This window comes from Equus przewalskii, chromosome 6 (assembly GCF_037783145.1).
Source record: "Equus przewalskii isolate Varuska chromosome 6, EquPr2, whole genome shotgun sequence".
In the NCBI taxonomy this organism is placed as follows: Eukaryota; Metazoa; Chordata; class Mammalia; order Perissodactyla; family Equidae; genus Equus; species Equus przewalskii.
This window is the reverse complement of record NC_091836.1, coordinates 70965010-70981129: the sequence shown is the minus strand read 5'-3', so window position 1 is coordinate 70981129 and position 16120 is coordinate 70965010. Positions and strand designations below refer to the sequence as shown.

Below are 16120 nucleotides of genomic sequence, written 5' to 3'. Positions count from 1 at the left end.
CATTTCATTAACCTTGCAGTAATAAGACCTCACATTTTAAGGAACTGAAAGTTTTAGACTTCTCTTTTAGAATTATGGCAAGGGTATTACCATTTTTGAGTCATTGAGATATAAGGATAACGTAGTAATTTTGAATTCCTAGTGTACAACAGAACTTTATGAGATGATAATTTAAGAGAAAATGTATCTAGGAAAATGTATTTATATAGACAATCATTGACTTTTTTTGGTTTTATTAATCCACTTGGTATCATGTACTTTGGCTTTCAAATGTACATTCAATTCAGATCATAGCATCTTGGAGAAGGAATCACATAGTCCATAGTTCCTCCTGCAGCCCTTAGAGCAAACGTGAGTTATTAAAAATTTCTAGGTATCTTTGACTTCTTACATTAACTTTCTCTTCTTTGTGTTAAATATTTCACTGCCAAAAAAAAAGAGAGGACTGCCCTCAACCCAAATAAAAAGTGCAATTTAAACATATGAAAAATAATTGTGTCCTGGAACAACATAAGTCATGTAAAGCTTCAAAGAAGAAGGCTTTTAAAACTCTTGGTTTCTTTAAAATAGGTATCACATGTCAGATGAAGAATGTGTGTGTGTCTGTATGACAAAAGGCATTTCAAAAAATTCAAATACCCAAATACCAGACTAAGAAGATTGTTATTAGAGTTTAATTTAAGCAGCTATTGCCTCATTTCAATTCTTGAACTAGTCAGGGGCTGCAGACAGTAGCATATCTGGTACAAATATTCTTGTCACAGTCACAGAGATCATATAACAATAGTTTGTTCATCACTATATGTCTAGTGTATTCATCAGTATCTGGCACACAGCAGGTGCTTATTAAGTATCTGTTAAACCAATCAATTAGTGAATTTGCTCCCAAATTAACCAGACAATAATTAATTAATCACTATATAATCTCTACCACTTGGAAAAGCACAGGCCATTTATATTACCGAGTGCCACAAAGGTTTTCATTCTAATTAGCATCACTGAAAGGAAACACAATATAGAAAAGACTGGATAAAGAAGATTAACCAACAAGTGAGGGTAACATTCATGCCAGGAGTTAAAAACCAAACAGGGAGGATATAATGGAATTTTAACTAGCTTTCTCCCTTTTGTACAGGTATTTATAATAAAGTAAATGACTTTTGAAGGGAAAGAGAAAATCCAAGTACACTAGCAGAAGAAAGAAAAAGGGAATCTATGAAACCATTATTATCAATTCCTCTGAAGGTTCTTGTGGTTTAGTCTATCCAAGAATTTCGTTATGACAATCCTGTAAGTACCACCCCAATACTACCCTTATATGTGCCTTTTAATTTTAGCTGGGTTATTCTTTGTATCTGGTAAGTGGAAATCAAGTGAGATATTTTAAGACAGCAGTAGGACTGACTACATTTCACAGATTCTCAAAATTGAGATAATGGATCTGGCATCACGGTTTTTAGCATATTTTGTATTTTTGGTAAGAAAATTATCTTTGAGAATGCAGACTTAAATACTGGTATTAGGAGAGATGAGACATTCTGTTGTGGGAATCTCACTTCATATTTTTAGCTTGAAGCTAACAAACACAGGGAAGGTTAGTACATTCATGGAAATAACAAGTCATTCAGCCTAAATGCATACTTTGTATGACTGATACCTACTACTGCTACTGCTGGGGGTTTGGTGGCTCTAGGGTACCAGACGGTGACACCACAGATGGAGTCTGGAAATGGAAAATACAAGAGAGAACACACCCTTCACAAAACTTCTGAGACTTGTCCTGTTCCACCAGGGCTCTGAAACTGGCTTTACCCAGAGTTTAGAGAAACAAACAACAGGAAAAATTCTTCTACAGAAGCCAATGTTTCTGAAACTAGGCAAGGGCCTGCCAACAGTGCTTGGCCAGCACACTAGCATAGTGGTTTAGCCATGACCCTGAATTCAGAGAGAAAAAGGCTATTTATTGTACACCCTGCTGTCTTCACTATGGAGGCTGTGAGTCATGTGCCAGGAACAAAGGTGAGCTGGGGTTACTGGGACTTCTCTAGACCAGGCAGACAGCCAGACTTTTCTGGTTCAGATCACTTCCATGGGGTTGTGCCAGAAACATGCTAATATTCCCTATGTTTGCCTATGCTGCCTCTCCCCTCACTCCCCCATGCCACTCCAACCAACCACTGAAATACTTCCTCAAAACCTTTCGAGGCCTGAGGGGGTATTTGAAAATCACTAGTTTAGATTCACTCTCAACCAATGCAAGAATTCCTTATATAAAGTCCCTGACAGATGTTTTCCCAGAATCTTCCTGTGCACTTATAGTGCTATACTATGTCCCAAGGGAGCTTACTCTGACATCGGGCAGATCTGACTGTTAGAAAGCATTTCCCAATACCGAGCTCAAATCTGCCTCCCTACCTTCTTCTTTTGGTTCAAGTTCAGCCTCTTGAGGTTGCATGGCAAAAATCTGTGCTACCCTTTTTCTCTGACTAATCAAATGTTACTTACCTGTCAATACCCATCTTAAGTCCTACCTCTTCTGTGTTACCTGTCTCAACAATTCCTCCCACAGTGATCTCGGTGTCCTCTGGGTTTCTTAAGTATTAAGTATACTTGCGTGGACCACTCCTTGGTACTTACACTTCAGTCTTAGTTATTCTTGCCATTCTTCATGCCTTCCTAACAAGAACATATTCTCCTGGAGGGCTGGCTACTCTCAGTCTTCTTAAATGTCTACTTCCACACCCCTTCACCATCTGCATTGGGTAGATGCTATCCACAAAGTATGTACACATCTCCATGAACTGGTCCTAACCACCATTATTTTACTTACTTTCTACCACATTTCCTTACACAAATCCTCTACACTAATCAAATCCAACTGCCAAACTATATCCTATGTCTTCTTCCTTTGCAAGTAACTTCTTTCTTTCCATCTCAATTTTCCCCCTCTAGGTCAGGGAATATTAGCCTAGGAGACATGAACTTCTGGACATTGTACACAAAATGTATGTTTTTTTTTGTGGGAGAGAGCATTTCACATGTTCATACAACCCTCAAAGGGTCCCCTGACCCCTCAAAACACTAAAATCCACTGTTGTAACTTTTTTTGCCTTGTCTGCTTAACCAAGTCTTCTTTCTTCTTAAAAGATCAGTTTATGCCCTGGATCCAGAGAACCTTCTACATGGGGGAGACTTTTCTAGGCTCTGGACTGAATAAATATCAATTTCTATACCATTAATTTGACTGATTTATTATGTACCTTGTGAAAACTTTAAAATTAATATCTTCATTGTGACAATTCTTTTGTTACTTATTATTTCATGATTGTAAACTCTTCATAGTGGGCTCATGTGTTTTTGTTATGTGTACTACCTATATGAAGCAGATATTCAAAAATAACATCGTGGACACAGATGAAGGTGGTAAATCATCTTCAAATTAATCAGCGTATAGAAACTGAATTATAAAGGTATATATCACAGCAGTGATGTTGTTGGAGCTGGGCAAAATGTCACAATTAGCTACCCCTCACCTCTGCTTTACGAATATTTTCTCTAGCTTCATCTATTTTCTGTTCCACTTCTGCTCGGCTTTGTTCTGATGCTGCAACTCCATGACATTCCAGATCATCTAGAACCTAGTAAAGAAAACAGGAAAATGATGACTTTTTCTTACGTGACTAGAGTATTTAGATACTTTAAAAGACTTCAGTGACAAGTGGCCACGTTCCGTTTATAACCTTTAATTTTTTCATTTATTTATTTAAAAAACCTGTGAAATAATTATGGACTCAAAGGAAGTTGCAAAAGTAGTACAGAGAGAGTCCCTTCTCTCAGCTTCCTCCAGTGGCAACAACTTACATAACCATAGGACAACACAAAAACCAGGAAATTGACATTGGCACAGTTTACAAACTTTACTTGGATTGTACGTTTGTGATATGTACATTTTAATTTTTAAGAATTACATGACTATAAAATATTGCTGCAAAACAACTAATACAAAAGGGCAGAAAGTCTCTGTTATATCTGCACATGCCACCACATGTCCCCCACCCAAAGGTAACCCCTGTCCCATCAGTGTATGTGTAGTTTTCAAACCATTTCTTATGTATTTCCTACATACTTGCATAGTTCTATGTAAAAAAATAACAAAATGAGATCTATCATCTCCACCATATGTCTAAGAAATCTTTTTATGTTTGTACAAAAAGATTGACTTTATTCTCTAATTAATCCATAAATTCAATAGTTTATACTATGTTTTATTTACTCTTACCCTATTGCTATTTGAATATTCAAATTTCTTGATATTATAAATAGCACTGTACAAACAACCTAGTCAATGACTCTTTGAACACATATGGGAATACTTATTTAAGACAAAAACATAGAAGTGGAAATTGTACAGTTTAATTTCAATAGACATTGCCAAATCGCCCTAAAAGGTTTTACGCCTATTCTACTAATAGCATGTGAGAGTACATTTCTCTGTATCTCGTGAATATTGGATACTGTCAGTCTTTGAAATGTTTGCCAATATGATATACAAATAAAGATTATCTCACTGTTTCAATTTTCATTTCTCTGTAAGAGAGCATCATTTCATATGTTGCTGGCCCTCTGTACTTCTACTTTTAAAATGGGCAGTTTGTATCCTCTGTCCATTTTTCTAATTTTTTTGTCTTTTTAAAAATTATTTAAATATATTTATTTCCAGATATTAGTCCTTTTTCTGTTATTTATGTTACAAATATTTCTTCTCATTCTATTCCTTTTCTCTTAACTTTTTAAAGTTCTTTTGTTTTACAGAAATTTTTAGTTTTTATGTGGTCACATGTAGTAATCTTTTCCTTTATGGCTCCCGGATATTGTGTCTTACTTAAGAAGCCATCTGTAATATATCAAAAATATTTTACATTTTTCTAGTTTTTTTTTTTTAACGTTTTTTGGTGAAGAAGATTGGCCCTGAGCTAACATCTGTTGCCAATCTTCCTCTTCAGCACGGCTTGACAAGCGGTGTACAGGTCTGTACCCAGGATCCGAACCAACAAACCCTGCGCGGCCGAAGTGGAGTGCACAAACCCAACCACTCGGCCACGGGGCTGGCCCCCATATTTTTCTAGCTTTTAATAATCTTATGTTTAGCTCTTAACTCTTTAATTTCTCTGAAATTTATTTTGTATATGGTGGAAGGGAGGAATCTAACTTTATACTTTTTCCCATATGTCTATTTCACAGACAATTGCTCTAATATCATTTACTGAATAAATCCTTTCCCCAAAGATTTGAAATGCCATTAGTATGCATTATATTATGAAAAATTTAAAACATGCTCAAAAGTAAGGAGACTAGTATGATGAACTCCCATATACTGATCACCAAGATTCAACAGTTAAGATTTTTCCACATTTGTTTTACCTATTCTTTTTTCTTCTTTGCTAAAGCATTTTAAAACAAATTCCAGACATCATGTCATTTCACTTGTACATGCTTCAGAAAAAGCCTCTAAAAATAGAAACTTTAAGAAGAAAATACAACCACAATACCATTATTGGACCTAACAACAATTCCTCGGAGGCCTTAATATGCTGTTCATCATTAAACTTCCCTGCGTGCCTCAGAATGAGTGTTTATGGTTGGTCGGTTTGAAGCAGTATCTAAAGGTTCACATACACACAGATCATTTTCTTTGATATATTAGTTCACTCTTGTAGGATACCACAGTTTTGATTCCTATGGTCACTATTGTATGTTGCAGTACATGCTAAGGCACATAGTCTCATTATTGTTATTCTTGGCTATTCTTATACACTAAAAAAAAAATCGACACATTTTAGAACCAGATTGTCAAGTTCTCTTAGAAATATATTTTCAGTTTCATTGGGATTGCATTAAAATTACATACATTTAATAAATATCCACAGTTTTTGCATCTCTCCAATGACTCATGTCTTCTTTTATATTCTTTGGTAAAAAAAAAAAAGTCTTCTTATAGGTCATTACATTACATTGGTTGATTCATCAGTATTTTATGGCTGTGGTGAATAATTTTTCCCCAATTGCATTTTACAATTTATTATTTCTAGTTAATAGGAAAACATGATTTTTGTATATAGTCTTGGATCTATTCACCTTACTGAACTCTCATTACTATTAATAGTTTGACAGTTGGGTCTCATGTTTTTGAAGGTAAACAATCACATCATCCAAATATTATGATAGATGTATCTTTTCCTAATATTTAAACACCTTATTTTTCTTTCATTAACACATTGACTGAATCCTCTTACAACAGTGAAAAGCAGTGGTGATGATAGGTACTGTTGTCTTATTTTATTATTATGGTAGGCAGAATGGCCTCCCAAGATGTCCACACACTGATCCCTGGAAGTGTGTATAAATAAGATATAATTTGCAGATACATTAGTGTTATGGACCTTAAGATAGGGAGAGTATCTTGGATTATCTGAGTGGGCCCAATCTAATCACATGACCCCTTAAAGCAGAGAACTTTCTCCAGCTGGAGAGAGATGAGAAATGAGCCAACAGTGAAGTCAGAGAGATGCCAAGCATGAGAAGGATTCCACGCACCATTGCTGGCTCTAAGATGTCCCTCCGCAAAAACCAGAGTGAGTGGCCTTCAGGAGCTAAGGGTAGCCCCCATCTGACAGCCAGGAAGGAAACAGCGACCTCAGTTCTAGACTTATAAGAAACTGGATTCTGATAACAACAGTACCGACACTGCGTGCTGCTAGAGGGCTGAAGGAATTTCCAAGCTAAGTAGATAGCCGAGAGTATACTGTTGAGTCATGAGAAATTACAGAGAAAACATACATAGGATATTTTCCATATGAATAAAATCCAGCTCCTTAAATTGGTTTGACATGTGGCTCAAGCTCAGTGTAGACCCAACAACCTGAATGAGGTTGGGAGCAGATTCTCCTCTATAGCCTAAGACTCTCTCTTCCACTTACCCGTTGTTGGTGAACGATGGTTTTGTGCTCACGTGCCACACGTGTGGCCCATTTCCGAGCCTCCTTGTTTAGACTGTGCTCCTCTGTGGTCCCCGTTTCTGATTCTAACTGTCGGCTCTACAACACAAGAGAGAATGGAGAGAAAAGTATTGTTATCCTTATTGAAATTACTACCATCTTGCAGCTGGACCAGAGGGCCTTCATTTAACAGCACTCAAAACAGGAGGCATATTCCAATACGGTGGGAAGCAATGTCTCATGTCACAGAACATTAGCAGAAGACTAAGAGGACAGTATGAAACCATGAATGACCACAGGTTTTTGCCTTACATTGCTGAATATTAAAGCTGCATCTCTAACACTGTGGACTGATCCATTTTGGAAGTGAAGAAAGCCAGCTAAGCTAAGCAAAGAAGAAAAAAGTATTCATGCCAACCTACTATAACACTAAAACAGCTGCATAGATAAAAATGGAAACAACTCAATAGTTTCAATGAGATTAAAGAAAGAATCATTGGATAGAAGTGAAAAGAACACAATGAAACAATACAATAATAGCAACACAAACTCTCCACCCGCAAAGATGCTGGGTTTAATTTAGTTTCAGGTCCATCACCAACTTACCACCAAACCTCAAACTAGCTTTTAACCTTCCTCTGGGCTTTATTGACATAGGAAAGACAGGCGTGCGAGATCAAATGATCACTAATGGTTTCTTCTAGTCCTAAAATGCTGTCGTTATATTTTACAAAGAACAAACTTAAATAACAGTCATAGTTAACCCCTATTATGCAAGTATTGTAGAAAGTGCTTCACATTAACTTTATAGCAATTTTATGAGTCACACAGCCATTTTATAGAAAAGGAAATGGAGGCTCAGAGAGGTTATGTAAAATTTCCAGTGTCTACTAGATATTAAATGTTACAACTTTTATTACACAAGTCTGATTGCAGAATCAGAGCTCTTAACCACAAACTACTTTAACCTTTCTCTGAACTCTTAAGAACACATGAAAAACAATCTTTATTAAAATAATTAGGAGAGAAAACAATTTCTTAAATATGAATCATCCAAAGAGGATTTTAACACAAAAAGAAGCAAAATTTTAGGGTGGGAAGATCTTAAAAAAATGACTTTTGCAAGATCACATAGCTCAAAATTGGTAGAGTAAGTATAATTTGATAAATTGAACTAAAAACTTAATATTTTTGTTGGGGGGATTATAGGAAAAGTGGAAAAACTTTTACTCTCTGCAGACATTTCAGCTAAAGCTAGATTATATAATGATAAATGAACTGAAATAGAGCAAAAGAATCAAAACCCAAATCTAACCAACTTTACATTTTATATTCTGATTCCCTTCTTTGGGCTATTAGAAATCTGGGAACCAACTTGATTGTTATATTCTGATTTGCAAAAGGATCTAGGCATTTAAATTTATATCTGTCCTTAGAAGGTAGGGTTTAAAATGTTAAACCCTGGACATAGATGCAAACGCAATCTACATTAGCCAGAGGAACCTGACGTACGAAGACAGAGCCCACGTACAGGCTGTTAGGCCAGACAGACCTAGTTTTAATCCTCTATGCCATTTACTAACTTTATGATCTTGGGCAGTTAGTTAATCTGAGTCTTAGTTACATCTGAAAATTAGTGAAAATACCACTTATCTCATTGGGATTATCAGGATAAAATGAGGTCATATTTTAAACATTCTCTTATAGTATCTACATATATTAAGTATCCAATAAATGGTAATCACTAATGTTAAAGACCCAACTGAAAACTACTTGAAACAAAAAATTTTCTCATTATTGTTAATTTTAAAATCCAAATAATTCCCAGGCTCTTGATAGCCCAAAGAATGAATAAAAAATAAGACTGAAAATATAGTGAAAGATCTCAAAAGAGTATGAACTTGTAAGGAGTAGAGTATATGAGAAAGGAGGCAACTGATGGAGAAACAATTTTTATTATCAAGCAACATTTCAGGAACAGGTAGATAGGTCTAAAATGTGTGCTGGCTGCAGACAGGCCATAGCCCAATTTGCCCACACAGGATCTGTACTTTCTTACTGAACATTATCTGTGCTTAAGTACTGGGGAAGTAAAGACAGGGCTTTTTTCTCATTCACTATGGGTTTACCATTACTCAGACAGGAGTGCCCAATGATCAGGACAGACAACAAACGCCACTGAGTGGGAAATGTGATTTGGGATCCTCTGGGTAGGGAATGACACATAACTAAAATTCAAATTAATTTATCTTTTTCATGAATTCTGAAATCAAGCAATTGAAAGACATGCGGAAGCTTCCTATAACACAGGTCTAGACGAACAAGAATTTCACACAAGGCAAACGCAGCCCGGGTGTTAAACACAGAGAAAGGTTCTAACGTCGCCTCCACTACCGAAGATCATACAAATCAGAAATCTGGTGAAGATCATTAGCTTTTAAGGTGGTGGTATTAGCAGTGGTTGATTCCAGCAAAGGAACTGCTAGGAACTGCTTCTTTTTAAAATGTTGGCTAATTTAATCTTCGGTTCACTCTTTTAACATTTTTCCTTTCCCTCTTAAAAAAGTAGTTAAACACATAAAAGAATAGTAACATATAAGCTATTAAACACAATAATTTAAAGAACACTGTTATCTTCTTGAAACAGAATATGAAAATTTACAAATTAAATACCAAACAGCACTGTAGCCCAGCTGTGGAAAAGTTCACTTATTTAACTTATTTTTAAAGAGGCATATATAATAATACAGCAATTCTCAGAATAATAGTAGCACAAAAATAATGCAAATAAATTACAAACTGGAGAGAAATGCTATACAAGGACCTTCCTATAGACACTTAAGTCCAGGATAGGTAGTTTTTCATTTGTCTGTGTCAGTCTGGATGACACAGGGAAGTCAGGGCAACTAAATGAGATTCTTCAGATCTTTGGAAACATTGGATCTTAGAAATCATACAAGTTTTAGTAAAAAAATTTCAGAAGCAGATGGGCCTTTTCCTGGAAAATGAATGTCAGCCTAAACACAAGTCTCTGGTTAGGATAACTGCCCTGTCTTTTGTGTCTACAGACAAATTTCTAGTCCTCCTTCAAATCTCAGTTCAAGTGCTGCGTTCTCTGTGCAATCTTCCCCGACTTTTCCAGACAGACTCAGGGGCTCCTTCACTTTTGACAAACTCCATTATGTTGATTCAGTCACTTGTTTGTCAGGCAGATACCACCTTATACCGTGACTGCTGCGTGAACGTCTCCTGCTCGTCTTCCGGCAATTTGAGGGTCTCAGCGATGCCTTCCTGGCATCCAGCACGTGCCTGATAGTACACAGAGTGTCCTGGGTAAAGGCTGGTTACACAAAGATAACCTGAGGCCCTGATTCTGAAGTGAGGGCCAGGTCTCCAGATACTAGGATGGTGCCTTCAGAGATGACACACCTAATTAGAATCAGTTTCTAACTGATGAAGGAGAGTATTTTGTGTGGGGAAGAAGGAACAGAAGAGAAAGGGAACTAATTTACTGAGTGCCACGCATTTTAACATAGGTTCTCAAAGGTGACATTAGGATCGAGATCTCTCTCCCACTTGTACCATAAAAGGTCTCCTTCTTCACATTTAAATTCCCATGACAAAATCCATTCAAAATGGATGACTGAGGAAGGAAATTTTTTTGAATGTCCAAATTGAGGAATTTTTATAAATTTATTTGTTCCTTAAAAAGTAGCCACTGAAATCTGAAATACATTTATTCCTCAAATACATTCACATTGTATACATATTTACTCTCCAAAGAGACCTTAGCTGTGTCATCCTGGCTAATGTACTTTACCTCCTCTCTGGGCCTCAGCTTCCTCACTTAAAAATCAAGACATCTGAAGATGAGATGAAATCTCGGATTCTCACTACTGCTGCAATTAATTTTAAGAGAACAAACAGGCTCACGTCTTGGTTGTTACCACTGGGAATATTGTGTTTCTCTGAGTATGAGAACCAGAAATTATGCTATTCTACTGCTACTGCTCTGAATATCAAATTTCTTCTGAGCATTATCTGAGAGCCTAGCCTAACCCAAGAGCAGGTCCTGTAAAAAGTTTTAAAATATTCTCAAAACATAATTTTAATTTTCTTGGAACTTTAAATTCATGACAAGGTATAACCTTTAGGAGGTACTGGAGATGAACAATATAAAAACAAACTGTTTGATGGGAGGTGCAGGATGTCAAATTTCTGAGAGGGTTAGTGGGTATGGATACTCCTGCGGATATCAGATAGCCATGACACAATGTTGAACAGAAAAAAAAGTCTAAATTTATGCCTGTATATTATAAATCTACTTCTGTAAAGTTGTGTGTTCATATCTATGTGAGTATGTACCTGCAGAGAGAGATGCAGAAGGCTATCGACCAAATGTAATCGGTGGTTACCTTTGAATAATGAGAGTCCAGGTGAAAAACCTTCTTTTTATAATTAGAAATCTATAAAGCTATGTTATTTTGAAAAAAAAAAAGGGTATCACATTGAATATTTAAGCTCTGTGCTAACTGCTTTACATATATTAGTTCTCAAAACCATCCTAATAGAGAATTTCTCAATTTATGGGTGTGGACATCTAGGCTCAGAAAGGGTTTCTCTCCCAAAACCACTTAGCCAGTAAGTGGTGGAGCTGGAGCTTGTAGTGAGATCTCTTTGACTTCAAATTCCTTGCTATCTTTATATGACCATACTGTCTTACTAAGTGCTCTATTTAGCCAATGTAATATTGGTAACATAGAGACTGTAAAACTGAAAAAGACTGCTAAAATTACAAATTTCCTTTCAATGAAATTCTGGCACGGCTTTCACTTAGAGGTAAGATATCTTTTGATTTAATTTTGTTTTTAGGGAAAAAAAAGCCAAAGTGTTTCAAGTGAGTTTGAGCAGGCTTTCAGAGCCTAGTAATGTTAAGCTTTTAAAAATTTCCAGTCCTTTTAGAATGCAATATTAAAACATAAGTCTTGAAAAAATTTATAAAGTTATTAAATAACTTTAAAGAACTACACTACAGAAATTAACAGTCCAATATTCTTGAAATATTAGTCTTTATGTCATCTTAACTACTTTGTCCTTAGATATCCTCTAAAGGTATGATTTCAGTTCATTTTAAGGTTAACACAGGGCACAGAAGGTTCAAACAGATATCTGAACCTGTGTGCAGAAGAGCAAAGTGAATAGGGATAGAATAGCTGATTTTCACAGCAGAAACACAATCATTATTTTTCAAGTCTGTAACCAAAATGTAACCATTAGAAAGAGAGCAAAACAGATGGTCACATATGATGAATTGAAACCACTAACAGTAAAACACTAGCATTCCAACCCAACTCCAAAACAAGACAATGTTAGGACTGTCATGCCAATATCATGTGCCAGAAACAATCTTATTAACCCTCGTTCAAGGAATTTGTACTACTTGCATTTTCCAGTTTATTAACAGATAGGAAATGTATTGTGTTAAATATTTGATCCATCTTATTCTTTATGAAATTCAATAATATACTGTTAATTATTTCAAGAAAGTTAATTATTACTTGTTCTCAAAAGGACTTCTTCAAGTAAAAAGCATCTGGATCTTCGTAGGCTATTGTATTCCTAGCACTCATGTTTATACAGGTTCACAATCCTGTGATTTTGAAATTCAAAATGCTCTGAAAATCACAGGGCTTTTTGGGTAAGTTTGGAGACAAAACTCATTTGTGGCAAAATCTGACTTGAACTAAATAGACGTTATTTACAGTTTTTATTTATTTCATTTAGGATAAATATTCAAATGTTTTGCTGCAAAAATTCTGTGTTTAATAATGGGGTGTTTCCCCACACCCTCCTCAGGGTATTATGCAACATATGATACATGGATCACCTTTCTTAACCTGAAAAATTCCGAATTTTGAAATACATCTGGCCGAAGCCTTTTGATAACAGATGGCGGGCCTCTAAGTCACATACTTTAAATATACCACACACCTGGGAGAGGAGTGGAGCAGTATTCCTTATGAGACATAATTTTTATTCCAGCAATGCTTAGATAGCAGCTCTTTCACTTAACAGAGAAGTGGGAACTAATCTGGATAACTGGGTTAGTTATCCATAGTTACAGATAACTAGCCTCTCAGGGGAGTAAACTTGAGGACAATTAGTGTGGCATGAGCTTTTGGATACTTCTGGAAAACTCTGGAAGACTGTGGAAAAGGATATACAATTCCAGTAAGGCTGGCGTGAGGAACTGATGAGAACTCTGAGAAAGGAGCACCCTTCTTTTGTCTTAGCTTAGAACATCAAAGGTAAATCTAAAAGAAAAATATGTCCCTGAGTTATGACATAAAAACAGAACAAAAACCTTGTATCTGGTACCTTTAGACTGTCTAGAGGCATGAGTGAATAGTACAGCCGCATGAGGAGTGTACCTTTATTTTGGTAACTCTTACAGAGACTTTGCTGTAAGAGCTACAATCACAAGTTAGATAAAAAAGTGAAATTCCAGGCTCCTGCAAGTCAATGCATTCCCCAGGCATCCATGGCAAGCTCTGGATACCTCTGGATGGTTAGAGAAGGTACCAGACCAGGAGAAAGACCTATTATAATAGATGGTAGGTTTTCTATGAAAAGCAGATAAGTCCTTTTTGAAAGGCTGAATAACTTAGGACAGCCCGCTTTGAACACCTGACTGTCACCTGTTGACTCTGGAGAGCAACACTCATGTCTATAATCAGAGCCTTCCATTTTTGGTTACTGTGGCCAGTCTATGTGTAGGAGGATGGTACTTATTTACTCAGCAGTAAGATTTTCACAAATTCGCTATCACAATACTTTCATGTTTATGAGCCATTGCTATATGCCATACAAGATTTCCATCAGCACAAAGAGCCACTCATAACAATGAGAAATTTCAGGTAAATTTCCTGCATGGTATATTAACCCTACACACTCTTTTACAGACGAGGGCAATTTTTGCTAAATATTTATTCTTTCCCCAGTTTTATTGAGAAATAATTGTTATATATCATTGTATAAGTTTAAGGTGTACAGCATGATGGTCTAATTTACATATATTATAAATTTTTTTAATTAATGCATAAAATGCCCCACTTAAGTGAAACTTTAACAGCAAAAGTCCTAAATTACAGCAAGTGGTAATTTACTTAACTGTTAGTTTACAGAGAGCAGAATTAAATTTCAAAACTAGTGGTTAAAATAACAGGAAAAGATCATATGTCAGAAATTTAATGTTAGCTTTTTGATATCTGTAAAGATGTTATTATTTGCAGTTCAGAGAAGGTAAAGAGGAAAGGGTCTTTCCATTCCTATCAGGAAATTTGGGGGAAAGGTTTTCTTAAGTTTTTCCTGCCTGTATAGATCATACTTACCTAAGTTTTGTGGATGTGTGTATTTCCCATATTATTTCCCATCCCAGGCTGACCTTGTCCTTTTTCACAGGATGTGAGAAAATGCTCCCTAAGGGCACACATCACCAGTTTTCATAAAGGAAGGGAAGACACACTGAGATGCACGTAGGGCAGAGGTGGTGAAAAGTGCAAGTTATGTACTTATGATAAGAGGAGTAAGAATGGACACTAATTGTTAGCTACTGGCTACTGTTTATTCCACACAGACTGCCTTTTAGGTTTATAACTGCTGAGAGAGAGGCTGATGAGATCTACGTTGTGGAATAAAATAGGAGAGCAGACGTCCCAAGGGACTTTCAGCTGATAAGGGAGTTGAGAGCTGGGGATCATGACTACAAAAGTGTTGCAAGATTTCATAATCTTTGTAATGTCTTCTATATTTGATATTTTGCTATTTCCTGTAGGAATTAGGGACATAACTTAAAAAAATAAAATACATTTGTCTTGTAGAAAGATAGGGAAAAAAAACAAAAGAAAGAAAGGCAGTCAACATTCATTTTATATCTACTATGTGCCAGGCATTGAGTCAAATGCTTAAGTATGTCATTTAATTTTCAAACCCAATTAGGTAGTCATTTTACATATGAGGAAGCTGAATCAGAGAGGTTAAATATACATATAAATACACAAATAAAATAAACACAGTACATGGCACAGCCAGGATATGACTCCAAAGCCAGTGATTTCTCATTGTATAACACCTATATGAATCTCTAACACAAGTATGACCCACGCGATAGCTGAATGACTCTCCAAAATTGAGATTCTAATAGATGTACTTGTCAATTCTCCCTCATAGAATATCCCTTTTTGGGGGGAGGGGAATTTTAGGGTACATTTCGTATCCTTCTCAGAATAACTGTGCATTAAAAACCTTCATTTTAGCAAAGAAAGGTGTACTTTACTCTTTCTAGAAAGGATTTTTGACTTTCTGGTATCATCTGAGAAATGGTATTTGAGGATATAAAAAAACGGCACTTAAGAAATCAATAACTCTATATGGAAAAATAGACAAAGAAATCTTTCAGTATTAACCATGATATAGCTACTAAGTTACTACATCAGACAAAACTTGCCACTGATCAGTGTCACTTGTAACCATCTTATGGTTAATACTAAGATTCCCAATTTAATTCTATGGCTGTACAGAATAGACATAATTGTGGCTTTATAAAACCATTTCGACCAGTTCATTTTGGTATATCATTCTAAAGCATGAGTCAAAATAATCATATATTAACAGAAAAAGAAAAAGGAATTTTGATTCATCAGCAGGTAATAAAAGACAAGCCAAGAAAACAAGAGTGTGATAATTTCAAGGATTAAATTCTGATGGTAACATTGTGACTAAAAGTTTTCAACTGGACACCTTAGACTTTTGTAAGGAAAATATTACGATTTGAAATGGATTATATTAAAAAGTTTTTTTAATTGTAAGACAGTATATGAAAATATTCAGAAGAAAATAAGTTACATTTTATCAAGGTAGTAACTTTAAAAGTCCTATGGCTTTCTTAAATATATCTTACCTAAATCTAGATCAATATTTATTGAATACTCTTTTCTATGTAAGGCAAGGGTATATGCAAAGTATATATAATAAATATCTATCGAGTGAATGAAAACTGAATATGTTAAACCCATAAGCAGTTCAAATTTCTAATTCAAAATGACATTAAGGAACAATACTGTCCT

The 16120-nt window shown here is 35.7% G+C and overlaps 1 protein-coding gene across 9 annotated transcripts in view; it reads right to left on the bottom strand.

Annotated features, from left to right (window-relative positions):
- FCHSD2 (FCH and double SH3 domains 2) overlaps positions 1-16120 on the bottom strand; it is a 276748-nt gene that overhangs the window by 33303 nt on the left and 227325 nt on the right. For all 9 annotated transcript variants that reach the window (XM_070625887.1, XM_070625891.1, XM_070625883.1 and 6 more), the window contains 2 exons: positions 6978-7094; positions 3534-3638 (listed from right to left, as the gene is read on the bottom strand). In XM_070625887.1, the coding sequence (XP_070481988.1) occupies positions 3534-3638; positions 6978-7094 (222 nt within the window). The remainder of the gene's footprint in view (positions 1-3533; positions 3639-6977; positions 7095-16120) is intronic.